This window comes from Euleptes europaea, chromosome 9 (assembly GCF_029931775.1).
Source record: "Euleptes europaea isolate rEulEur1 chromosome 9, rEulEur1.hap1, whole genome shotgun sequence".
Classification (NCBI taxonomy): domain Eukaryota; kingdom Metazoa; phylum Chordata; class Lepidosauria; order Squamata; family Sphaerodactylidae; genus Euleptes; species Euleptes europaea.
The window spans coordinates 12,964,122-12,990,181 of NC_079320.1; the positions used below are offsets into that span (position 1 = coordinate 12,964,122).

Consider the following 26,060-nt stretch of genomic DNA (forward strand, 5'->3'; position numbering starts at 1 on the left):
GAAGATATCAGGGATCGAACCTGGGACCTTCTGCATGCCAAGCAAATGCTCTACCACTGAGCCATGGCCCTTCTGTACTATACTTTGATCAGCATTTGCTAGGGCACCTGGAAATCATGTGACATCACCTTGTGAGGGGAGCGGATTCGTCCCAAAGGCTGTCATTTGACCGGCTCGGTTTTACAGCTTGATCAGGCGAGTTCTAGAAATGCATTTTATTTTTAAATGCCGGCAATGGTGGATCTAAAGGAGCACACCGGTGCTAGCCCGCTGCCGTCGAGGAAAGAGGCGGAACGGTGCTGCTACTTACGCTGCGGGTAAGCCTGCCGCGCTCCCACCTGCGAGTACATATTGTAACCAGAAGATGTAGGCTGATGTGGTGGTGCATTGGGATTGACATTTCCTTGCATAATAAACCCTGGAGGAGGAGGAGGGTTTTCTCCCTGGGAAATAAACGGGGAGGGGGGAGGAGAATAATAATAAAAAAAGGTTAGGCTTGGTACGTGGCGGCAAAGACGGATTGTGTTGGGATTATGCTTTTTAGAGTCAGAGGTCATGAACTCATAGCAGCAACACACTACACTGCGTTTTCTCTCTACATCCCGCATTTATCACATGACCGACTTTGCAAAATCGAGCATCCTGAATGTAAATATGAACTACAGCCCCCCCCCCCATGTTAACATACAATAAACAGCTAAGAAACCAGCAATCCCATCCTACCACATCTAGGGTAAAAGAAAATGGTGCAATATAATCTATGCAGGATTCATTACCGGGAAGGGGGTAAGGACAGGGAGAACAGCCATTTGTTTCAGCCAAGATGCTTTCCCAAGGACTAAAAGCATTTACTCAATTTGTTAAGAAGAAATTCAGGGCTGGGGAGAGGAGGGGGAGGAAGATTAGATGTCCTTAAACCCATCTGTTCCCCAGGGGAAGCCACAGAGCTTATTTGCTTCAATGCAAAATGGCAATTTGTGGGCCAGCCGACGTTTCCTTTCGGCTTTGGTAAGTATCATGAAAAATAGCGCTAGCGGCATTGGGGGTGGGAGAGAGAATCTGATTGAACTGAAAACCTGTCCATGCCTTCCAGATGGCTTGGAATGCACTGAGAATATCAAGTGAGCGGGGGGGGGGGGTAAGCAATTGACTATATTATCGGTATATGCAAGAGGAGCAGATCCTGCTCAAAGAGGAATAACTGATTTATACCTGTGTCTCAGAGGGAGAGGCGGCGGAAGGATGGCTGGGAAGGGCAGTGGGGTTTTTGTTACTCCAGGTAGTGACAGTAGGGGCAACTCTAACCTGAATTGAACAGAGAGATACCAATCATGGAAAAAATAAAATAAAATAGAAACCCAAAGGGTTTTCAAACAAGCCAGAATGCCTTTTTTTTTAATGAACCAAACATCAAAACAATGATTTATTTCTCATGCCGTCAAGTTCTTCGGATAATTTCCGACCTCGATCACAGCGCAGGAGGAACGGACCGGTGAGGGTGAAAAACGAGAGCAAAGACTAAATTTGGGGGTGGGAGTGAGAGACAGCAAAGAGTGCTCAATGGGAGTGTGTTAAGCTGTAGTATCCGATCACCTGTCATGCAGCAATTTATCATGTTTTATAGAAATTCACAGCAAGCTAGATTCAGAGACACTATGTAGATAGCATGATTCAGAAGAAGAGTTGGTTTTTATATGCTGATTTTCTCTAACCTTTCAAGGAGAATCAAACCGGCTTACAATCTCCTTCCCTTCCTCTCCCTACAATGAGCACCTTGTGAGGTAGGCGAGGCTGAGAGTGTTCGAAGAGAACTGTGACCAGCCCAAGGTTACCCAGCTGCCTTCATGTGAGGGAGTGGGGAAACCAACCCGGTTCACCAGATTAGAGTCCGCCGCTCACATGGAGGAGCGGGGAATCAAACCCGGTTCTCCAGATTAGAGTCCACCGCTCTTAACCGCTACACTACGCTGGCTTACATCAATGCTCGTTTGCTACGGTCAAGCTTTTTTCTCTCACCAAAATATTATCTTTATGTGCTGTGTGCCTGTTAGGAGTTATTTGGCTTGAGACTTTAACGCAAGAAATTTGTAACATGCACCACCAACCCCCAGATATTTAAACATGAAGAGTTTTTGAGGAAGGCAGGCAACATCAATCCATGCAAAAAACTCAGTACTTCTGGCACTCAAGCTGGGATAATGGCAGAAGGTAGACAAGTGAACAAGACATTTCCTCTGTCTTTTTTTTATCAACAGTTTTACTCAGTAGGACACACAAAGGAAGAGACCAAGACACAAGTAACACCCCATTTTAGACTCAGCCACACAAAGGCACGTCCCTGTGTTTTGCTTTGCACTCTGGGAACAACCTGGAAGTAACAGTCCCCCCTCCCCCAAGACTGTCAAATCAAATTTATGCACATCTTCAAAGATGGCAATTTACTTTCCCATTCAGAAACACAACACTGCTGGCTTGCAGGACAAACAGTCCGGGACAGACCAACCAGAGAAACCTGCAAGCTATGGTTTAACAAAGGCATCTGTTCATATCGGCCCTTCTGTCTCCAGCATGGCTTCATTTAGCCATGTTTAACACTAAGTCACTACCAGCACAAATACAGTTAAAGTTCACCAGGATTCACTTTAACTATAGTATGTGAGTCTGCTTCAAACCGTGGTTACAAAGGCAACCTTGGTTAGGTTTAAACTATGTTTGTACTATATTATATCAAAAGAGGGGATGCTAAGATAACTGACACATGAGACAGTGTGTGTGTGTGGGTATTTGTAAGGGAGAATTTGAAGGGGTACCTATCCCTTATCTGTTTTTAAGATGTGTTCCCCCTAGTGGACTCTGTAACTAAAAGCCAGGATGGTGGGGAAATTACTTAATAAGGCATCTCTACAAGGAATCTGTGGGTGGGGGATGGGTCACCCCATCCTGTCTCTCAAGCCCCCACTACAAATGTCCCCTCCATTCAGATTTTCTCTCTCCAAATGCAGACTTGGGGAAAAACACCTTTGCTGAGATAACATGTCAGTCTTCTGCCTCTTTCTCGTGTAATGCAAGGAAAAAAAGAGAAGAGTCTGAGGATAAATTGAGTTCCTTTTATTCTCTATAAAATTTAAGCCCTAAATGGTTTAGGACCGGAGTACCCAAAGGACTGTCCTCTTCCATCTGTTCCTGCCTGGGACTTAAGATCCTAGGGAGAGGCCCTCTTGACTGTCCCATCAATCAAAGCAACTACAGGGTTTGGTGACTATAGGGCCTTTTCAGTAGCAGCCCCATGATTATGGAACAACCTCCCCAGGTAGGTCCACCTGGGCCCCCTCACTTTTAATCCTTGGGAGACAGTTCAAGACTGTTTTATTTAGGACTGCGTTTGATTTAAGTTTTATTAGCACTTCTGAGTTGTGGTTTTAGATCTTGGTTTTTATGTGTTTTATTTTATCTTATAAATTCTATCTATGCTGTAAGCCTCCTTGGGCTCCGTAAGGAATAAGGGAGGCCAAATAAACATTTAAATGAATAAATATACTATTTTGTAAGGGAAGCGATCTGTTACCCATGTACCTAAAATCACCAATTCGAGTCTCTTGCCACTTTGTCTTTGAAAAAAGATCATCAAGATCGCAGTTAACAGTTTTTCTTTTCTTTTTTTAAAGACAACATCTCAGTGCTCTTCATAAAATATTGCTGCATAAGGAGAGAGCTGGGGGTTTAAAATGTTCTTGAATTTATCCCTAAATGCTATCCCTCATTAAGTTTATTCCTTAATCTCAGTAGGTCCTCCGGGGCGCGCAAAATACGTGCTGCAGAGTCTGAGAAATATTCTCTTTCCGCTGGAATTCCCAATCAGGATCATGGTGCCAGGTTGCAGTTTGCGGGCATAACACAGAAAACCCTAACTTCACAATACCCACCAGTACCAGATACAATCAGCTGACGTAACCTTGTTTTTCATCCACTGCCCCACTAAATGTTACCAACCTGACCCAGGTTCGTTTGCTTACGCACCCAGCACACAATACCTTGTGCACAATAAAACCCTCCCTAGCCAATAATTGTTTGGCTGCCTCTGCCGTCTTTAAGCTGTCCCCTAAAGGCCTCCTGGGAGGCCTTAAGAAACACTCACTCTTCAATACTACTTCAAGGACAAAGGGTGCAAGAACTACACAGCGACTAACTGCAAAGTGAACGGCAGCGAGGATGAGAGGGGGTGGTGAGAAGAGCCCGACTTAACAGTCCTTCTCCCCACATTTGCATGCCTAGGGAAAGATCGCAAAAGAAGGCAAGTCTCCCAAAGCTGACTGCCAGAGAGCTTGCCTGAATATCCAAAATGATGGAAGAAAGAGCAAGCACCCCTCTTCGCATTGTGTGCGTGTTAAGTGACATCAAGTTGCTTCCGACTCATGGTGACCCTATGAATCAGTGTCCTCCAAAACGTCCTATCCTTAACAGCCTTGCTCAGGTCTTGCAGACTGAGGGCCGTGGCTTCCTTTATAGAGTCAATCCATCTCTTGTTGGGTCTTCCTCTTTTCCTGCGGCTTTCAACTTTTCCTAGCATGATTGTCTTTTCCAGTGACTCTTGTCTTCTCATAATGTGACCAAAGTACGACAGCCTCAGTTCAGTCATTTTAGCTTCTAGGGTCAGTTCAGGCTTGATCTGATCTAGAACCCACTGATTTGGTTTTTTGGGCGGTCCACGGTGTCCATAACACTCTCCTCCAACACTACATTTCAAAGGAATCTACTTTCTTCCTATCGGCTTTCTTCATAGTCCAGCTTTCACACCCATACATAGTAATAGGGGATGCTATGGCATGAATTAACTTTATCTTGGTTGCCAGTGGCACATCCTCTTTGCATTAGCATACACAAATTTAGCCTTGCAAACGAGGCTACAGAATTCAGGAGCCCATATGTTCACCTGTCCAGAAACATCAACACCAGTCATTTGAGATGGACTGACTCAACAACGGAAGCCAGGGCCTTCAATTTGTAAGATCTGAACAAGGCTGTTAATTTTTGGAGGTCGCTGGCAGTGCCGAGGTTCACCATAAGTGAGTTGAGGGCACATAACATACAATCACTTGAACCTCAACAGGTGGAAATGAAAGGGGGTGGGGGAGAAAAACCATAACTTCTCCAGTAAGCAAGATCTTCTCAGTTTGGTCATTCTGAAGAGTTTCTTGCTTATAACAGAGGATCAAGCCCTGGGACTGTCTAACACGCCTGCCCTCAGGCAGGCTGCGCAAACTTGTAATTTCGTTCATCGGAACAGCTTGTTGGGCAATCATGTTTGTAGACCAAGAAGCAATAAGCAGTGATGAGCAAATAGCTAGATTATTTGGAGCACAAAGGTAGATATGAATAATAGAGAGTAAAAGCAGAAAAAAGAAACGGCCAGACAAAAAAATTCTAAGCAATATTTGGGGCTTGAGCACTTACTATTTAAAAGTACATTTCACATCCATGAAACTAGATTGCTGTTACATGCAACTTCTGGCAGTCTGTCTGATAAGATTTAAGAGCACATTCCAGGAACTGAGTACATCTGTCCACACTGAAAGTGCATACATAGTGTTGGCAGCTCTAAGTTGGGAAATACCTGGAGATTTTGGGAGCAAAGCCTAAGAAGTGCAGGGTTTGGAGAGGGAAGGGACCTCAGCGGGGCATAATGCCATAGAGTCCACCCTCCAAAGCAGCCATTTTCTCCAGGGAAACTGTTGTTTGTCATCTGGAGATCAAGTGTAATAGCGGGAGATCTCCAGGTGCCCCCTGGAGGTTGGCAAGCCTACGCATGCACGAGTTCCTTTTTAGAAGCCTTGCCTGACACACTGCCAGCGCCGTGGGATGCAGAACCAAATTAAAACAATTCAATAATAATTACAAACTGCGTAACTATCAGTGTGAGTTTGGCTTCTGAAAATGTCACTTGCCTGCTGGTAATACTGCTGGCCTGGGACCTGCGGCATCTGTCCACCTGTGGGCCCAGCTCTCCCCTTGTCCACAGGCTGCCTCTCGTAAGGTGCCTTCGGAGCCTCCTGGCCCATGGGAAGTTCTCCTTGAGCTCTACAAATCCTGTCCCGCAACAACACGATGTTTGGCTGCAAACCACAAAACCAGAAATTATCCTGTGGGCCTGGCTGTATCAGATCAAGACAAAATAATCAGCACTGTTATGTAAAATGTAATGCAACAAATGAAACTGACGTAGACTGCCAAGCATTGGTGTCAAACTACTATGTATAATAACGTGCAAATGTATAACATGCAATGTAGAATCCTACAAGATTAGCCAGAAAGATGACCAATTACAGGTAAGTACCAAAGGTAAGTGTCCACAAAAAGATTGTACCCAACAGAATAGTATAAAAATAAGTCCATAACGTTCCAAAAATAATATCAACAAAACTCTTTTTGAGGAGCGCTCCAAAATAAGCTGCAAAGGAGAAAGATGGTCTTCTAGAAGAAATATTGTTTCGTTTGTTGACTTCCTCAGTTCCATTTGCCTCTTCTCATATACATGCAATATCGTCTCAGAACAGCTCACACAGTATCAGATCAAGGAGACGGTAACGAGCCCAAACCCCACCCCCAAACCCCACTACACTATTAGTGCAAAGGGACTCAAGGCAAATTACACAGAGTCAGTACAATCAACAAAATAGGACATTCAACAAACTGTGCACTAGGACTGCAGAAGTCGGGAACCAACCAGAAATCTAATAGATAGAACTGAAGCGCAGCATATGTATTAGCATGACACATTAAGTGGTGCAAAAACTACACAATAGGATCCTACTTACTGTAAGCTATGCACGGCAGTATAAACCACAGTCCCTAATTATTTCTCCAAGTTAAGTTTGGAAACCATTTATACATATTGGAATGACAGCACGCAGCAAGCCAGAAGCCTGTCCTTCAACCATCAATTTTGTTCAGTACTTACACTGCCAGAGAAATTTTTCCCATTCAGTTCAATTCTGCATCTCTAGCATAAGGTGAACAAAGATATACTAAAAAAAAAAGAGTTAACCTTCCCCTTGCCTGCAGTAGAAAAAAGAGTCCAGTAGCACCTGCAGTAGAAAAGAGAAAGAGTCCAGTAGAACCTTAAAGACTTAACAAAATTTCTGGCAGGGTATATGAGCTTTCGTGAGCCACAGCTCACTTCTTCAGAAGCTCACAAAAGCTCATATACCCTGCTAGAAATTTTGTTAAGGTGCTACTTTACTCTTGCTCTTTTCTACTGTTATAGACAGACTAAGACGGCTACCCATCGTGATCGATCCCCCTTACCTGGTTGGTGTTAGCAGGGAGGAAAGCCAAAGCAGCTGCCACACTGCCCTGGGACGCCAAGAGGTTGGCATACTGGCTCATCTTCTCAGCCAGAAGGGCCCCGACGGCGTCTGCATCCATTGCCTGCGTCAGCTGCACCGCCTTGCGCAAGATCACCACTTTCTCAATGAGGTCCTGGGGGGTTTTAGGATGGAGGGGAAAGAAGGCCGCAGTAAGAGGGCAGTGGATTGCAGCTGGTGCAGCACAGTGGTTAGAGCATCTGACTGGGACCTAGGAGAACTGGGTTCGAATCCCTCACTCAATCCGCCTGCTAGGTGACCTTGGGCTCCTCACAATCTCTTAGCCTCACCTACCCTCACAAAGTTGTTGTTGTGAAAATTGTGTATGTGTGGGTGAAAATTGTGTGTGTGTGTGTGGGGGGAAACTATCTGAAAAGCCATTTTGAGTTCCTGCTCAGGAAGAAAAGTGGGATATAAATAAAATAAATTCAATAATTTAGGTCGCACCTGGAGTACTGTGTGCAGTTCTGGAGGCCTCACTTCAAAAAGGATGTGGACAGAATTGAGCGGGTACAGAGGAGAGCGACAAGGATGATCAGGGGCCTAGAGACCAAACCCTATGCGGAAAGGCTGAGGGAGTTGGGAATGTTTAGTCTGGAGAAGAGGAGGTTGAGGGGGGACATGATTGCTCTCTTTAAATATTTGAAGGGCTGTCACTTAGAGGAGGGCAGAAGGCTGTTCCTGTTGGCAGCAGAGGATAGGACTTGCAATAATGGGTTTAAATTGCGGGAGGAAAACATTTTTTACATTAAGAGTTGTTTGACAGTGGAATCAGCTACCTGGTGGGGTGAGCTCCCCCTTTCTGGCAATGTTTAAGCAGAGGCTGGACAAGCACTTGTCAGGGATGCTTAAGGCTGATCCTGCATTAAGCAGGGGGTTGGACTAGATGGCCTGTATAGCCCCTTCCAACTCTATGATTCTAAATAAACTTTGCTAAAGCACATGGCCCCATCTTGTAGAGAGAGGGAATTCAACAGCCGTCACTGGGAGCTGCACAAGTGTCGCTTCAGTGAGCACAAGGCAAGCCCATGACGTCCGGGTTTGTTTCCACAAGCACAATAAGAATATCAAAGTATTAACTCTGCAGCTGGACAGCTTTTCATTTAAACAAACAAACAAAAAACATTGGCTGCACCACACCAAAACACTATTACAGTGTCGTGCCACCTCTTTCTCCAGACAGCTCCGAGCAGCTTAATATATTTCCTGGGGAGTTTACAGAGCTGAGCCTGCCTGAAGTCAGCCAAAGAACCCTGTCATATTCGCTCAAGAAGCCTTCATACCATTTTCCTGGTCCCAAGCAGGAATTGTGCATCAAAGGCCATGAGATAAGGCATGAGGCAGGTGTGTTAGTTTGTTGTTGCTTTGCTGCAACGGGGACTAAGAACTGGGAGAGCCAGGTTCGAATCCTCAACCTGCTATGGAATCTTGCTGGGTGGCCTTGGGCTAGTCACACACTCTCAGCATAACCAGGGCAATTAAAATAAAGCAGAGGAGTAGAGAACAATATAAGCTATTTTGGGTCCCCAACTGAGGAGAAAGGCAGGGTATAAATGAAGTAAATGAAGTTGCTGTAGAAACTCATGGGGGTTGACTAGAGACATCCCAGCATTTGACCTCATAGAATCAGAGTTGGAAGGGGTCATACAGGCCATCTAGTCTAACCCCCTGCTCAATGCAGGATCAGCCTAGAGCATCCCTGACAAGTGCATGTCCAGCCTCTCCTTAAAGACTGCCAGAGAGGGGGAGCTCACCACCTCCCTAGGCAGCTGATTCCGCTGTCGGAACAACTTTTACTGTAAAAATTTTTTCCTGATATCCAGCAGGTACCTTTCCTCCCGCAATTTAAACCCATTATTGCGAGTCCTATCCTCTGCTGCCGGTAGGAACAGCTCCCTGCCCTCCTCTAAGTGACAGCCTTTCAAATACTTAAAGACAGCAATCATGTCCCCCCTCAACTTCCTCTTCTCCAGACTGAACATTCCCAACTCCCTCAGCTAGGTCTCATCTATAAAACAACATCTATAAATATTCAGCAGTTTGGCTGTGTCATTTGCAGGAAGCTTTTTTTAATCAGGGTTCCTTAGACTGGAACAAGGGCTTCTGGGAAAGCTGTGGCTTTCTTGTGCCTCTAAGGTGCTTAAGGGAACGTCAGTGGTAAAAGCCACATGTTTAGGTGTTCCTCTTTGCAGCTGCTATCTGAACATTTTATTAGCCTAGGAATGGGTTGCTGAACATGCCAAACTGTTCACTGTTTTGGTTAGCGGAACAACGGCTTGCATTCAAAAGGAAAGGTGACACACAGGAAAAGGCTTCCCAAAGCTGACAGAACTTTCAAATAAAATGCGAATGCCACACAGCTGACAGGGAACATACCAGAAAGGGGCCTACATAGTCTGTCTTCATTAACCAAGATACTAACCTGAAGAGAGAGAGGGTTGTTTCCATCCTGAGCTTTAGTCCAGCAGGCGACCAGTTTCTCTACGTTCCCAGCACAGATGTAGCACAGGCAAGCCTGGGTTTGCAGAAGGCTATCCCCTTCGCTTTCAAGTCTAGTACCCAACAAATCTAAGAATTAAAAAGAAGGAACAAGGAAATATATACATATGCGAACCAATGTAAGGAAAGTAAAAAATCATTAATGACATGACAATTGCCGCTTCAGAAATGATGTACCAGCTCTCCAAAGTAAGGTTTGGAGGACCAAGAATGTACAACGAGGTCATTGATCTCTAAGCTTTCCCTTTTTCATCTTCTTTTATGCTTCAATGGCTACAGGGTAAAAACCCCGTTCTCATTTTAAGAAGAATGTTTCTAAGCATACAGAACTTTATTGGTCCATAAGTAGGAAGGAGAACACGCAAGGAGTATCCATTCTGGTTTCTGCCAACCATAGTTTGCTTTCACATCTGAACTTGCCAAAGCTACAGTGGGTGGTCATCTCCAAACCACTGAAACTAGTTTTCCAACCATGGCTTGCCCAGTTTGGACATCTTGCAAACCAATGGTTAGAGCGGCCCAGAAAACAAGAAACAGCATATGAAAAGGGAGATGGGAGTGTCATGTGATCATGGAACATACTGGAGGGATACCTGAACTGAGATGAAATGGGAGTGTAACTGTTTCACAATCCTTCATTTTGCCCTGTATCAGTGGGTACTACAAGTTGCCAATTCTAAAACTACAGTGGCTCAAGACTTGGGAGTCCCGCATTGTGTGGAGGGGAACAGCGTCTCAAAGAACACACATGAACACATACTGTGTTCATACTGCCTTATACTGAATCAGACCCTTGGTCCATCAAAGTCAGTATTGTCTACTCCGACCAACAGTGGCTCTCCAGGGTCTCAGGCAGGGGTCTTTCCCATCACCTTCTTGCCGAGTCCCTTTAACTGGAGATGCCATGGATTGAACCTGGGACCTTCTCTGCATGCAAAGCAGATCCTCTACCACTGAGCCACAGCCAAGATTGCCTAAAGGCTAATACTAATGTGAGCTAATACATTGTCTGCTCTGGCAGTTCTTGGTAGCCAGCATTTTAGTAATACTCCTTCCTATTCTTAAAAAGAGAATCATTTTCCCTATGGCCACTGAAGTACAAGAGAGGAATGGCATCCAGTTGAAGGCAGAGAAAACTGGAGCTGCCAGCTTCCCTCTTAGAGAGCCAGTGTGGTGTGGTAGTTAAGAGCGGTGGACTCTAGTCTGGAGAACTGGGTTTGATTCCCCCCACTCTTACACATAAAGCCTGCTGGGTGACCTTGGGCTAGTCACAGCTGTCTTGGCGCTCTCTCAGCCCCACCTACTTCACAGGGGGGGTCTGTTGTGGGGAGGGGAAGGGAAGGTGATTGTAAGCCGGTCTGAGTCTCCCTTAAGTGGTAGAGAAAGTCGGCATGTAAAAACCAACTCTTCTTCTTACAGTGTCAGATGAGGACCTGGGTAACCTGGGTTTGAAACCCCACTCTGCCATGGAAGATCGCTGGCAGACTGTGGGCCGGTCACAGGCTCTCAGCCTAACCTACATTACAGGGTTGTTGTGAGGATAAAACAGAGAGGAGAATGAGGTAAGCTGCTCTGGTTCCCCACTGGGGGGAAAGGTGAGGTATAAATTAAGTAAATGAATAATATTTCTTTAGAGGCTGCTGCTAAGAATGGAATTGGGTTTTGTGGTAGATTTACAGCAGCATCTGGGGATCAATTTTCCCTGCAGGTGCAGCATCTGGCTTCTGAGTGGCAGCAAGTGGCAGTGTATCTACCTCACGGTTCCCCAGAGACGGTGGGTCACCCAGCAGGAGTGACCAAGGGTGAGGACCCCTCAGTTTTCTGCTCTTCCTCTTCATATCGCTGAAGTTTTGCATTGCTTTTATAGATTTTGGAAGACATCTTGAACTCTGTATGTGGTGGGAAGGTAATGGCTGGAGCGGGTTCTATATTAATTTGTGTGCCATCTGTTTTAATAATTTATGAGTCTTATTGTTTTAGACATTTTATTGGTGTGCATACACACACACAATTTGTGTTTTTATTGTTCTTACCCGTCCTGAGCCTGGTTTTGGCTGGGGAAGGCGGGCTAGATATTTGATTAAAACAAACAAATAAATATTATAAACAAACATGTAGTTAGCAAGAGGGATGGAGCAGGCAGCTAGTGAAGTGCAATATAAGGCACAAAATATCAGCTTCAAGATTTAAATCCTGAGCATCTCAATTGGAGCAACAGCCCAATAAATGAAGTGCATCTTATTTTGCCAAAACATCAATTATGGGGAGGAGGACAGGCTATACTGGTTGAATTATAGACATTCGGTCCATGCCCATCTTTCCTCACCACAGAGAGCTGAAAATTCATCCGGCCTAGCATAAGTCAACACTGCAGCCAGAGCTTCCTTCCAATTTTGCAGGTCACACGACTGCACGATTTCCCTCCAGTTCTTGGTCACAACAGCCGTGATGAGCTGGAAAAGAAGAAAGGTGACTTCCTGCTTACAGGTAATTCCACAGCTGTAAACGTGGCGTTTCCCAACGTCTTACTCCTCAAACTCTCTGCCACCAGGAACTATTCTCCAGGACTGGCCCAACCCAGCTGTACCCTTAGCCTTTATCATTAGAATTTCCAGGGTCTTTGTAATCTAATTCAGGAACCTGATCGCATAAGGCTGGGCCGGCCTGAATTACTTATCAACACCTCCGACAGGGCTGATTCGCTTCTGAGTTATAGCGCCAGCGGCCTTCCTAGGGACAAACAACAAAGCCTTCGATCTTGAGGAGGCGTGAATAGCTGTCAAATACTGAGATTGTGACTGCGGCGAGAGTTCTATATGCAAGATACTGGAAAAACACGGGAACTCCAAAACTCTCTGAATGGATTGCAAAAATGATGGAGTATGCAACGATGGCTAGACTGACAAACCTAATTCACGGCATGCAGCTAGAAGAGCATCAACAAAAGTGGCGACCATTCTACAAAAAATACGGATGAGAACTGATCTAGGTCATAACCAGACAGCAAGGACAGTGCAGCTAGGGTTTCACCCGAGCCATAGCAGAAAGAATCCACGATTTTTCCTACGAGACAGACCAAACTTTTTCCCCCCATAGATAGTCAACATACCAAAACAAAACCCTAACAATGAGTTGGGTAGAACTACATGGTGTACCAAGAGATGCAAAACTGGATGTGGGCTGTGGGTTAATAGCACGAGCACCACTTCCCTATTCCCCATACCTTACCCCTCCCCCTCACTCTCCTGTATCTCTAAAAGATCAACAATAACAATATCAGGAAAAAATTTGTTACGTAGACGGGCTTCACTGGGTACGGACACAAGATTAATTGTAAAATCTGCGTTTCCCTGCCTTTTGCCCAAATTTTCAAATTCGAGATAAAACATGTCCCTGGAAATGCGATCAAAATGCGGGGAAAGACAGGGGGAGAGCGAGGCGACCTCTGACAATCGGAGACGGCATGCATAATCAAAACAAAGACCCGCCCAAAGTCATCGGAGGGGTGACCGCGAGGGAAACAGCCATGCACAAAAGGCCCCTGCCTTTCAGTCTGGCCGATGCACAAGCCAGTCATCCTGTGCAACAGCAGCAGTGCAGGGAGCTCCAGAGCTTGCTCCTTAACAGACTTCAGCAAAATAAGAACATAAGAAAGGCCCTGCTGGATCAGACCAAGGCCCATCAAGTCCAGCAGCCTGTTCACACCGTGGCCAACCAGGTGCCTCTAGGAAGCCCACAAACAAGACAACTACAGCTGCACCGTCCTGCCTGTGTTCCACAGCACCTAATATAATAGGCATGCTCCTCTGATCCTGGAGAGAGTAGGGATGCATCATGACTAGTATCCATTTTGGCTAGTAGCCATGGATAGCCCTATCTTCCATGAACATGTCCACTCATAAGAACATAAGAAAAGCCATGCTGGACCAGTCCAAGGCCCATCAAGTCCAGCAGTCTGTTCACACCGTGGCCAACCAGGTGCCTCTAGGAAGCCCACAAACAAGATGACTGCAGCAGCATTATCCTGCCTGTGTTCCACAGCAACTAATATAATAGGCATGCTCCTCTGATTCTGGAGAGAATAGGTATGGACCATGACTAGTATCCATTTTGGCTAGTAGCCATGGATAGCCCTTTCCTCCACGAACATGGCTTCCCTAATAGCCCTGAGTCAAAGGTTTTAAAATTTGGTCTGCCATAGGTATCTTTCACAGTTCCAGTTGCTACAGAGATGTAAGAAAAACCCCTAGAAGTTAAGAATGCAATGGGCCCCACCAGCAATGACCAGCGTATCAGAGAACTTAAAGGGCAAATAACCCTAATTCCTGTGACAGACACAGGGCCAGCAGAAAAGAACAAGCCCTGCTAAAACCAGGCGATAACACGACCCAGACACCTCTCCACCAGAAATCTCTGCTCTGTCTGGACAGAAATCAACATAAGGATACCTGGCAGCAACACAGTTCATGTGACACACACACTTGCAAAATGCAAACACATTTAAGGCTAATATAAGGATCGACAAAGACTTCTTTAGTTGAGACTGGATATTTTTGGTACCCGATCTAAACCCTTAAAGTGCTGGTCTTATTAACATATGTGAAAGGAGAGGAAAGGAAGACAGTGGAGAGATACATAAGGGCTGACATGACCCATATGGAAATGGGAAGTTCTCCTCTATTCAGAAATTCAGTTAAAAAACAACAACTCTTATTCAGCTCTAGCCCCATACAGAAAGATAAGGAGAAAAAGTTGAAGTGTTATAGAACCAGATGGTATTAACACTGGCTATAACTGGAGAATGTTTTCATACATCAACTAGAAAACCCATTGTCTGAACATAAAATGAGACCAGTCTCTTAGCCTAAACCACAAATAAGCTGCAGGATCACATGTTCCTTCTCACTGCTGACACACACAAACACCACCCCCCTTCTTGAAGTTACACGGACATGAGCTGTGCTTATGGAAGGAAAGGCTCACGTTTGCAAGGGGTGTGGATTGGGAACATGTGATCCTGTGTCCTGCTCTTGACTGCTTACCAGCCAATAAGAGACTGGCCCTGTTAGGCATGACCCCTTCCTGCTTGAATCCATCACATATCCCTTCCACTCACAAAAGTATCCTATGTTAACATACCTTTGCGCACACAGATACTCCGTCTACTGCACCCCGAGATTCTTCTGGATGCCTGCCAGACCTTTTGATTAAAACCATGAGATTTGCACACTTGCAAATTATGTCCGTACCTCCTGTTTTTGCCCTGACCTGGATGGCCCAGGCTAGCCTGACCTCGTCATATCTCAGAAGCTAAGCAGGGTCAGCCCTGGTTAGTATTTGGATGGGAGACCATCAAGGAAGTCCAGGGTTAATGTGCAGAGGAAGGCACTGGCAAACCACCTCTGTTAGTCTCTTCCCTTGAAAACCCCAAAAGGGGTCGCCATAAGTTGGCTTGCCACTTGAAGGCACTTTACACATACACACACACACCTCCTGTTTAAAAGCCTACATACCCTAGTGATCTTGCCTCGTGTCTTCGCAAAGTATTTCTTCTGTGTCCTCGACAGAAGTTCCTGGCCGCCAGCTATAGCTAGGATAATGGCGTCAGCCATGCGATTATCATGGAGGCAGAGGTCAACGGCACTCTCAAAGTTACCAGTCAGCAATGCCTGAGTTATCAGGCCGTCGATATCTGTGGTAAGAAGAATTTTAAGATTACTTTAAGCTGCTATGGAGTCTTTACACACACAAAAAAAACCACTTCAGGTTTAGTTAAGTCATTCAGAAGTGGGATGTTTTGTACCAAATGTGGTTTCTTTACCTCCAGTGATGGAAATGTTAAAGGTTTCCTTCGTAGCCAGCGGGGCCTCGGTCTCTTCTTTTGCATTCTAATGGGGAGAAGGAATGCCACTTAGTGAGATTTCAAGAACCTATTTAAGATACATCCAAATCAAAATGATACAGACTTAGCTGGGAAAACATGATATTTTTTCTAGTAATGTTTTCATATGAGGTTGCTAGCTTATGAGCTTTTTCACTGGCTGGCAAAGATTTCAAAGAGCTACGTCAGCACGACCTCCTCTACTGTCTCTCCCCTCCAAAACCCCATACAAGTTAAAAATCCTCAAGCACAGTGACAGAACTGTGCATATTCATGTCATTCAACCAAAATGCCGATATATCAAAGCCTGCTGTTTGCAGATCTGGAAAGCTGCCCATGTAGTAGGAGCAAGCCAAAGAAACACATCCAAAAAAAAAAAAAAATTCCAGCTATCAGAATGAAGCCTCTTGAAGCAGAAAGCTTCAATGAAAATCTGTGAGGGTAAGCAGAAAACTCCAAAGTCAAGGACAAAACTCATAGAAAGCCTTGTTTCCTCAAATGCATCCAGGACAGGGGAGGGGCTATGGCTCAGTGGCGGAGCATCTGCTTGGCATGCAAGTCCCAAGTTCAATCCTCGGCATTTCCAGTTAAAGGGACCAGGCAAGTAGGTGATGTGAAAGACCTCAGCCTGAGACCCTGGAGAGCTACTGCCGGTCTGAGTAGACAATACTGACTTTGATGGACCAAGGGTCTGATTCAGTAGAAGGCAGATTCATGTGTTGTGTATAACAGGAAGTAAAGCAAAGTCAGGCCTGCAGTTCTGGTGGTATATACAGATGCAGACACAGGAAGGGTATGTAAAATGAGATTAACTGGCATATTTACTTACTGGGTTTTTTAGCGGACAATATTCATAACTGTTCTACATGTGAGTGTGTGCACAAACACACACTCGACCTTACTCAATCCTATACACAGCTAAGTGCTCATAAGCGTGTACACATTCAGACATGTTAGAAAGCAAAAGAGTAGTCAGGAACGGGTTAATAAGCATCCACTCGTCCAGCATAGTCAGAACAGAACAGAATGGAGTACCTCTCCCAAGAGCTGATCCTTAGCAGCCAGACCCTCTTCGCCATCACTCTCTGCAGGTTGGTCAGATTCCTCAAGAGTCTTTCACAGAGAAGAGAACAGGTGCTTCAAAGATGCTCAGCAAAGTGAAAAATGACAGTGCAAACAACCCGGCCCGACCTAACACCGAACCCCCCCGCCCAGCAAGGTCTGGTTAGTGATATTGCAGTTCCAGCAAGAACAAAAGAAGATCTTCCTTTCTTTTATGCAGTCAGTGACTAATGGTTGTCAAAACCATTACAACTGCAGAAAGGCATTTGCAAACCCACGCAAAGGAGTGCGAGGCAAGCTTGAAGAGGTGACAACCAGAGGAAGAAATACTTCCATGGCTTACTTAAAACCCCGTAAGAGCAACAAGCAAAAACACTAGAATATTTGGAGTTACAGTTCAGCGGCAAAGTGCTTTGGGCTTAGATTCAGGATGTTTTGTAGAAACCACGTAGCAATGAGCAAGTAGCGACTTGAAATGAATGCCCCTTCTCATACTGTGCGAGAGAAGTTTGCAGCTCTCGGCACAAGCTAGACTTGGGATTCATTATTCTTGCAAGAGTAGAAGAGATTATTTGTGAGCTAAAGGAGAAGAGGGGGGAACTGGACCAGTGAGGGAGAAAAAAACGAGGAAGATATTGGGGGGGGGGGAATGGAAAAGAGAGCAAATGAAGTCAAGGGGTTTGTGAAGAGAGGAAACACCAGGAACTCATTAGCAAAACCATGCCAATACACTTGGATTCCTGCTTAGCCAATAAATACTAGGTTTAATTACTGAGGAAGAAGAGTTGGTTTTTATATGCCGACTTTCTCTACCTTTTAAGAAGAATCAAACCAGCTTACAATCTCCTTCCTTTCCTCTCCCCACAACAGACACCTTGTGAGGTAGGTGAGGCTGAGAGTGTTCGGACAGAACTGTGACTAGCCCAAGGCCACCCAGCTGGCTTCATGTGTAGGAATGGGGAAACCAACCCAGTTCTCCAGATTAAAGTCCACCGCTCTTAACCACTACACCACTCTGGAATAACAACAAAAATTGATTTATCTAAGACACTGCAAGTGTTGAAAATATGCTTGGGACACCATAGTCTGAGAGAATACTGGCTTGCCTACATTTAATGAAATTGCAGCCAAGGGGAGATCTGAACCAGTGACTTCTAAGCTCATAGCTCACACTCTTAGCTACTTCGTTACAAAGGTGCTGCTCCATCTATTCTTCCTGCCCATCTGGAGATGATAAAACAGGCATGTTCTGTGAGGAAATCCTGGCTTCTGCAACCCTGGGACAATTCAATTATCTTTAGTTGCCTGGCTATTATTTTTTTCCCTTCCCTGGTGCAGGTTTGTCTGTGTGCTGCTCTGGTTCCTGTCAGACTCATATACTAGGAAAAAAACACCTCAGCTGCCTTAAAAAAAAAAGATCTCCCTCATGCTTTAAGATATATATAAAATTCAGAACATTCAAGAAAGGAGCACCAGCTCCATGAAGGCACGGAACAGTAATTCCAGAGAACCTGAAAAGGTTAGAGATATATACTGTCAAGACACCCACGTAAAATGCAGGTGAGACTACAATGAGCTGGCAGAAAGCACCAACATAAAAAAGGGCAAACCATTAAGTCATGCCAAGACGAATCTGTCTCCTGTGAAGCGAGTAAACAGGAAAAATCGAAAAGCAAATTATCTGTACCCAGCTAAGAAGCTTTCCAAGAGCCCCGTGGCGCAGAGTGGTAAGCTGCAGTACTGCTCTGCTCACGACCTGAGTTCAATCCCGATGGAAGTCGTTTTCAGGTAGCCGGCTCAAGGTTGACTTAGCCTTCCATCCTTCCGAGGTTGGTAAAATGAGTACCCAGCTTGTTGGGGGTAAAGGGAAGACGACTGGGGAAGGCACTGGCAAACCACCCCGTAAACAAAGTCTGCCTAGTAAATGTCGGGATGTGATGTCACCCCATGGGTCAGGAATGACCCGGTCTTGCACAGGGGACCTTTACCTTTTTTAAGAAGCTTCCCTGTTTTCTGTTTCTCACTATGAACCATTAAGTTCACGATGTGGAACCTCTAGAGCAGGGGTGTCAAACATTAGGCCCGAGGGCCAGATCTGGCCCCTTGAGGGCTCTTATCTGGCCCACGAGCCAGCCCCCCACCCCAAATCAGGACTGGCAAGGTATGACCCTGCCCGACCAAGTGACATTTATGTCATATCCGGCCCTCGCAACAATTGAGTTCGGTACCCCTGCTCTAGAGTGTAAACAGTAGCACCAATGTAGATGATTCATAAGTTTTTGTGCAAGGATGGGGCTGCAAGGGAAATACAGTCCTGGCAGCAGAAATAAGCTTATTTCCAACGCTTATTGAACTCATTGTGACAACACAGTTGCGTTTGCTTTCTTACCTCCTCCTGCTCTCTTGGATGAAGGCTTTCCTTATTGAGAGCTGATGTAATCTGAAGAGGGGGAAATTATGCATAGTTAATCTCAGAACGAAGCAAACCTTAACAGTCTCCGTTTGCCAAATGACACTGGAAATGCCAGTTTAAACCCTTTTTTTTTACATGCTGCTTGAAATACCCCCCAATGATATCCCTGTTGCTTAGTGAAGGATTTATTCTTTTGTAAATTAATCTCATATGGAAAGTCAGGTATGCATCTATGTCTGAAGCCTACTTATTTTATTTTCTCCATGTGAAGCAGAACAGTTATTAGTGAGAGAATATACAACAAGAGAGACCTGCAAGAAAAAAATACTTAAAGTGAGAGGATAGAAAATTCAGGTGGAGGGGAACAGAACATGCACCCTAAATCTGTGGATAACCATAGCCAGCACACAAGCACCTAGGATTAAGCAGCAGGGCATTGACGCATGTTTAAACCCAAGCACCTCTGCATAGCAAACACATACCCCCCCCCCCCGAGGACACTAAGACTGGCGGATGAGAACCTACTGGTGATCCCTGGCCCTAAGAGCATACAGCTGTCCTAGATGAGAGCCAGGGCTTTCTGGGCCCTGCGGGACCTAAGAGAGTTCTGCAGGGCCTGTAAAACAGAGCTTTTCCACCAGGCCTACAACGGCGGACAGCTGCCGATATCATCTTTACTGCACTCCCCCCACTTCCTTCCTAATTGAATATGGAAACAATATAGACCAAAGGGGTGCCACCTGTAAGGCACTTACAGTACATTTTGGGAATTAGTGCACCATCTTGTTGTAGAAGAAGTGGTTTTTATATGACGACGTTCTCTACCATTTAAGTAAGACTCAAACTGGCTTACAATTGCCTTCCCTTCCCACAACAGACACCCTGTCAGGTAAGTGGGGCTGAGTGTGACTAGCCCAAGGTCACCCAGCTGGCTTCATGTGTAGGAGAGGGGAAACAAATCCAGTTCACCAGATTAGCATCCGCAGCTCACGTAGAGGAGTGGGGAATCAAACCCAGTTCTCCAGATGAGAGTCCACCACTCCAAACCACTGCTTTTAACCACTACACCACGCTGGTTGTGGGGGCTTTAGGGTTTTACTGATGATTTTATTAGTGGTTTTATGTATTACTGGAGGTTATATTATGTTTTTAAATGATGTCACCCGCTTGGAGCCGGCTTGCCGGGGAGGGCAGGCTACAAGCTCGAAAATAAATAAACACTTTAGCAGTCCATTGACAAATGCTGCCTTGATGTTATTAAGAAACTTGAAATGCTCAAAATAAAAGATTATGAAACTGTGTCTGGACAATGATCTGCTATCATCACTAGCAGATGCTAATCCAGCTTCTTTTTAAGGGTCACTGGTGATGCTTGTAGTACCCAACGCTAACAGGCCTTATCGCTATAAGGTTCTTACGATGCTCGGCTGTCAAAAGAACTGCATGGATAGGAAAAAGGCAGCGTGAGCCCGTAAAGCTTCAAAGGTGAACAGGGACTCTGGCGGGAATAAACAGATCATAGAATCATAGAGTTGGAAAGGACCACCAGGGTCAACTAGTCCAATCCCCTGCACAATGCAGGAAACTCACAACTATCTCCCCCCCCCCCGCCCCACAAACACACATCCAATGACCCCTACTCCATGCCCAGAAGATGGCCAAGATGCCCTCCCTCTCATCATCTGCCTAAGGTCATAGAATCAGCATTGCTGACAGATGGCCATCTAGCCTCTTCTTAAAAACCTCCAGGGAAGGAGAGCTCACCACCTCCTGAGGACGCCTGTTCCACTCTGTGCCACCATGATAGCTTGCCTGGAAGAGAGAACTGCCAGCCTGCTTTCTAGTGCGCTATAGCGCCACTACTGCATGTAGACCAAGAGTGGTATGGCAGCTGCCAACTTGGCAGAGATAAAGCAACTCCAAAGGGAAAGAGTTCTAACCAGCTGCTGACTGTGGCTCCTGTCTGAAAAACCTTTCTTAAACCCAGACTGTTCTCAGACTGCCTCTCCCTGCATGCTAATTTTAATCACACTTGTCAGGGACGCTTGAGGCTGATCCTGTATTAAGCAGGAGGTTGGACGAAATGGCCTGTGTGGCCCCTTCCAACTCCATGGTTCACTGGTTTCCAGCCCCCCAGCCCCAACACTATTGTGGCAGAAAGAGAAGCACATGGCAGCAAGTACATCAAGGAGCCTGCACGATAGGTGGAGGAATGGGTGGGACAACTTTCTACTATGCCACCTGGTTGCTTTTCCAGGGAATGTTGTTACTAATCTCTGGCAAATTATAATTGCCACTAGATGCCCTTCTAAGGAATTGTGTGTTCTTTGAAGAAAGCTAAATTTATTAAAAGGAAATGAATGACCTAAACCCAGCTACCAGAGGAGGCCTCTGTGCTTAATTACCAAAAGAGTACATAATGCTCACGATACAATTTATGCTGTAACCTTTCAATCTTCGGCACAGAGTAGCCACCTGCCTGCACATCCCAACCTCTGACCGGCTGCAGCAAACAATATCATGACGAACGTTCCTGAACACCTAGAGAAGCCGCTTGATATACCAACAGCTTCCATATACATTTACCTTCTTTCCCAAATCCTCTCTCTTGTACCCCAGCAGTTCTAGGTATTTGCCACGTGAATTCTCTTCAAAATGCACCTTGGTTAAAAAAACAAAAGCAAGAATAAGAACATAGGAATGGGACATTTTAGAAACATATTTCATTTTAGTTTTGCTCCATTTCCTTATCCCATCTATCGTTTTAAAAATACTGCTGGAAATTGGACACTGTGGAGGTTTCTTTTAGCCAGATACAATGAATAAAGGAAATTTAGAACCACAGTGTTCCTCAAACGAGGGTGGAAGGGAACAACACACATTGCTCCCCACCCCCGAAATTGCCTCATTGCCTAAGGCTACATAAGAGATTTGGAGTTAAGACAGTAATAAGTGGGTGAGTGTAAACCAGGGAGGCATATAGCCAACATTCAAGGAGTGTGTATATTGGGACCAAATCTAGCAAGCTTATGGTGCTGCCATGATGCCTTGTTCTTTCCTGTTAGCTCATGAGAATGTTGATCTGTTTTCACAAGGCTGGAGTTTATGGGAACATTCATAAGAACATAAGAAAAGCCCTGCTGGATCAGACCAAGGTCCATCAAGTCCAGCAGTCTGTTCACACTGTGGCCAACCAGGTACCTCTAGGGAGCCCACAAACAAGACGACTGAAGCAGCATCTGCCTGTGTTCCAGAGGACCTAATATATTAGGCATGCTCCTCTGATACTAGAGAGAACAGGTATGCATCATGACTAGTCTTCACTTTGACTAGTAGCCATGGATAGCCCTCTCCTCCATGATGTCTACTCCCCTCTCAAAGCCTTCCAAGCTGGCAGCCATCACCACAACCTGGGGCAGAGAGTTCCAAATTTAACTATGTGTTGTGTGAAGAAATACTTCCTTTTTATCTGTTTTGAGTCTTTCACCCTCCAGCTTAAGCAGATGACCCCATGCTGTGGTATTACGAGAGAGGGAGAAAAGCTTCTCCTTGTCCACTCTCTCCAAACCATGCATTAGCCCAATCTCCATAAACGCCTGGGACGATCACCTCACATGGATGACAGGTGCACTTTGCCTGCTTCGCAATATCGCCCTCCACTTGAGCAACCCTCGCATGGTGATAATTTCGCAATGGACATTAACAAGTACTTGTTGCCTGCAAAAAAGGGCCTTTGGAAATGTTCACCTGGCTGCGCAGAACCAACTCTTCCTTCAGCTGCTCCTGGGCAGCTGAGCGCTCATTTAATTGACCCACTGGCAGGAGCGGGGTCCCATCGTGAGAATCTTTAACACGGAATTGGTATTTCTTCCTCCTTGCAGGATGCCGATTCAGCGGGCCAAGATCTGTACAACTGGTCCCTGCTCCCGACGACATGGCTGGGTCATTTAAATTTTGTCCTCGCTGTATAAGAACTGCTCATGGAGGAGTGGTGTCCAAGAAGCTGGAGTAACATTTAAATGGCCCCTCATTCCCCACCAACCTCACTCTGTCACACACACACAAAGCCATCTGAACAATGGGTTTTGCGACAAATGGCACCTTTAACATTCCATCACCGTCTGCAATTACCTTCAAGAAAGACCACACATTCCTCTCGAAGTTGTTCTTGGCAGCATCGATTTTCTTCTGACAATAGACAACGAAAGCTTCCGCCCGAACGGCCTCCTGCAGCTGATCCGAACGGTTCAAGAACTCCTTCTCGGTGACAACTTGACTGACGTAGACATGATAACGCGGTGGCGGCTCCGCTCCTTGCTGCTGAGGCTTTGTGTTCTCAAATGTAACTAGCTTCCCTCCAAACTGAAACGCAAAGGACACCAGAGATAGGATTTATACACTATTCTTAGCTTAGGGGAGGGGCTGTGGCTCAGTGGAAGAACCTTTTTGCTTTGCATGCAGAAGGCTCCAGGGTTCAATCCCCAGCATATCCAGTTAAAAGGACCAGGCAATAGGTGACGTGAAAGACTTTGACCTGAGACCCTGGGGAGCTGCTGCCAGTCTGAACAGTACTGACCTTGACAGACCAGTGGTCTGATTCAGTATCAGGCAGCTTTATGTGTGTTCACTTGCTATTAAATGCTAATGCTTTAAAACGGTCCTGAAAAGACAGCGTGTTTGTACGATTAATGATTACAGTCTGAAGGTAGGTCGCAAACTGTGGCTTAAGGTAATGATGGTGAATCTTTGCACTGGTGGAATCTATTATGCTATGCAATGGCTAATGCTGAAAAAGAAGGGAGTGATCTGCATAGGAAATAATGGGCAACCCCTTCACAAATAGGAAACTTTATACCAGGAATGCCCAACCTTTTTGAATCTGCAAGCAAATTTGGAATTCTGACATGGCATGGTGGGTGCAGCAACAAAATGTCTGCCACAAAATGGCTGCTGCAGGAGGTGAAGCCAGCCACAAAATGATTCCCCCAGCTTAACTTTAGTAACATGGTGTAGATCCTTGTTCTGTGGTGGCAGCTGCTGCAAAAGCAACATTTTTAAAAATCTGCACAGCCAAATTTTCAATAGTCAATCAGAAGCCTTGCTGGGCAAAAACCCTACCTGGGCCCACCTACTTCCTAAAAACACTTAATGGGTGCCAGAAAAGGTGTTGACAGAGGTTGGGGCATTCTGCTTATACCTATATTATACTACAGTTTAAGAGAATTCATTACAATATTCCTAGGCTTAATTTAAGGTATATGATCTCCAGTATTTGAACACACAAAGCTGCCTTATATGGAATCCAACCCTTGGTCCATCAAAGTCAGTACTGCCTACCAAGATGGGCAGCTGCTCTCCAGGGTCTCAGGCAGGGGTCTTTCACAACACCTACCACCTGGAGGTGCCAGGGATTGAACCTGACACCTTCTGCATGCCAAGCAGATGCTCTACCACGGAGCCATAGCCCTTCCTCAAATAAATATGCAGTTTACCTATGTATTTATCCCAGACACTTGACAAGTGTAAGGCTATTGGCTTTCGAGCAGTGATAAAATAGGGAAAGTTACCTTTTGTTCTGAACAAGCACAGAGTAGAAAACAAAATACCTTCCATTTTGCTAAAATAACCAGACAGATACAGGTGCTCTTTAAGACACCTAGACGCCTAATGGCAGGGATGCTTCTGGAACAGGTCACAAGAACCCAGCTATGGCCTGTGCATATGACCTCATGCCCAGAAAGCAGACAAGCAATGCACTATAACACTTACTAAAGAGCCAGGAACTACTGAGAGTGAGAAAACAACCCATTCATAGAACTAGATGCTCTGTTCTTTTTTCTTTTCTTCAACATATTATAAAACATACACAAAATACAACAAAAGGCATACAAACCATACGACATAACAATTCTGCATGTTAATACATCTCTAGGACAAGTTACTGTTGATGAATAACTGGAATGGGTTTATAATCTTTCTAACCTAAACTGTTAAAAAACTATTAGATGCTTACACAACATAATATTGATTGGTTAAAACTGCATTGACCTGCTATATATTTATCTATATATTTGCTGATATCAAAAGTTAGCTTATATGGAATTTGAAAAGTAGATTTAAAGATGACGAGATGCTTTCATATGTAGACGCTTTGTTCTTGAAGTTCGAAGTCTAAAGCTAACCCCTAATGCTTCAGAACAAAGACAGGTAGCCACGTTCCACTGCTCAGCGGGGACTGAATGAACCGATGAAGCAAAGCTGTGACATATTTACATGGAAGTCTTGTGTGCGATTTTGAACTGGGAGACAACGAATCCTGAAGGCATGGGGTAGAAAGTGAAAATTAACTCGGAAGGAAAAGTTCCCCTTTTCCACAGCTGTCCCAAACTTGCATTCTCTGCAGCCTCCCAGTTCAGAACTGCAAACGTGCGCAACTCGCAAACATAAACGCAGTATTCGGAGAACACTTTCCCCAAGAGCTCACGAGCATCTCTTAACCATTACAATGGTGTGTATCCAGTGAGGCATCAGTGAACTTCATCTGGGCATGGAGTAGGGGTCACGGGGTGTGAGTGTGTGGGGGAGGTAGTTGTGAATTCCCTGCATTGTGCAGGGGGTTGGAATAGATGACCCTGGGGGTCCCTTCCAACTCTATGATTCTATGATCGCCACATAAGCAGTCATCAATTAATGCAAAAGGGTCACTGCGTGAGCAGCAGCATGAAACACGGCCCCATTCATGCACGCCCTGCTTTGAAAACGCATTCTTTAACAGCATTTGCAAATTAGCAATTAAAATTACTGCACAAGCGTACATTTGTACTGGCGTTCTCTCACCAGCATG

At 45.2% G+C, this 26,060-nt stretch overlaps 1 protein-coding gene across 3 annotated transcripts in view; it reads right to left on the reverse strand.

The window, feature by feature from the left end:
* Positions 1 to 26,060, reverse strand: part of SEC31A (SEC31 homolog A, COPII coat complex component) — a 65,629-nt gene that overhangs the window by 21,460 nt on the left and 18,109 nt on the right. For 2 of the 3 annotated variants that reach the window (XM_056855170.1, XM_056855169.1), the window contains exons 10-20: positions 23,348 to 23,578; positions 21,803 to 21,877; positions 19,193 to 19,243; positions 16,777 to 16,854; positions 15,682 to 15,748; positions 15,374 to 15,552; positions 12,187 to 12,313; positions 9,784 to 9,929; positions 7,303 to 7,476; positions 5,939 to 6,110; positions 311 to 439 (exon numbers count right to left, since the gene is read on the reverse strand). In XM_056855170.1, coding sequence (XP_056711148.1) covers positions 311 to 439; positions 5,939 to 6,110; positions 7,303 to 7,476; positions 9,784 to 9,929; positions 12,187 to 12,313; positions 15,374 to 15,552; positions 15,682 to 15,748; positions 16,777 to 16,854; positions 19,193 to 19,243; positions 21,803 to 21,877; positions 23,348 to 23,578 — 1,429 coding nt within the window. Of the gene's footprint in view, positions 1 to 310; positions 444 to 1,212; positions 1,306 to 5,938; positions 6,111 to 7,302; positions 7,477 to 9,783; positions 9,930 to 12,186; positions 12,314 to 15,373; positions 15,553 to 15,681; positions 15,749 to 16,776; positions 16,855 to 19,192; positions 19,244 to 21,802; positions 21,878 to 23,347; positions 23,579 to 26,060 lie in introns of all 3 variants that reach the window. The other variant, XM_056855168.1, reaches the window with a different exon arrangement.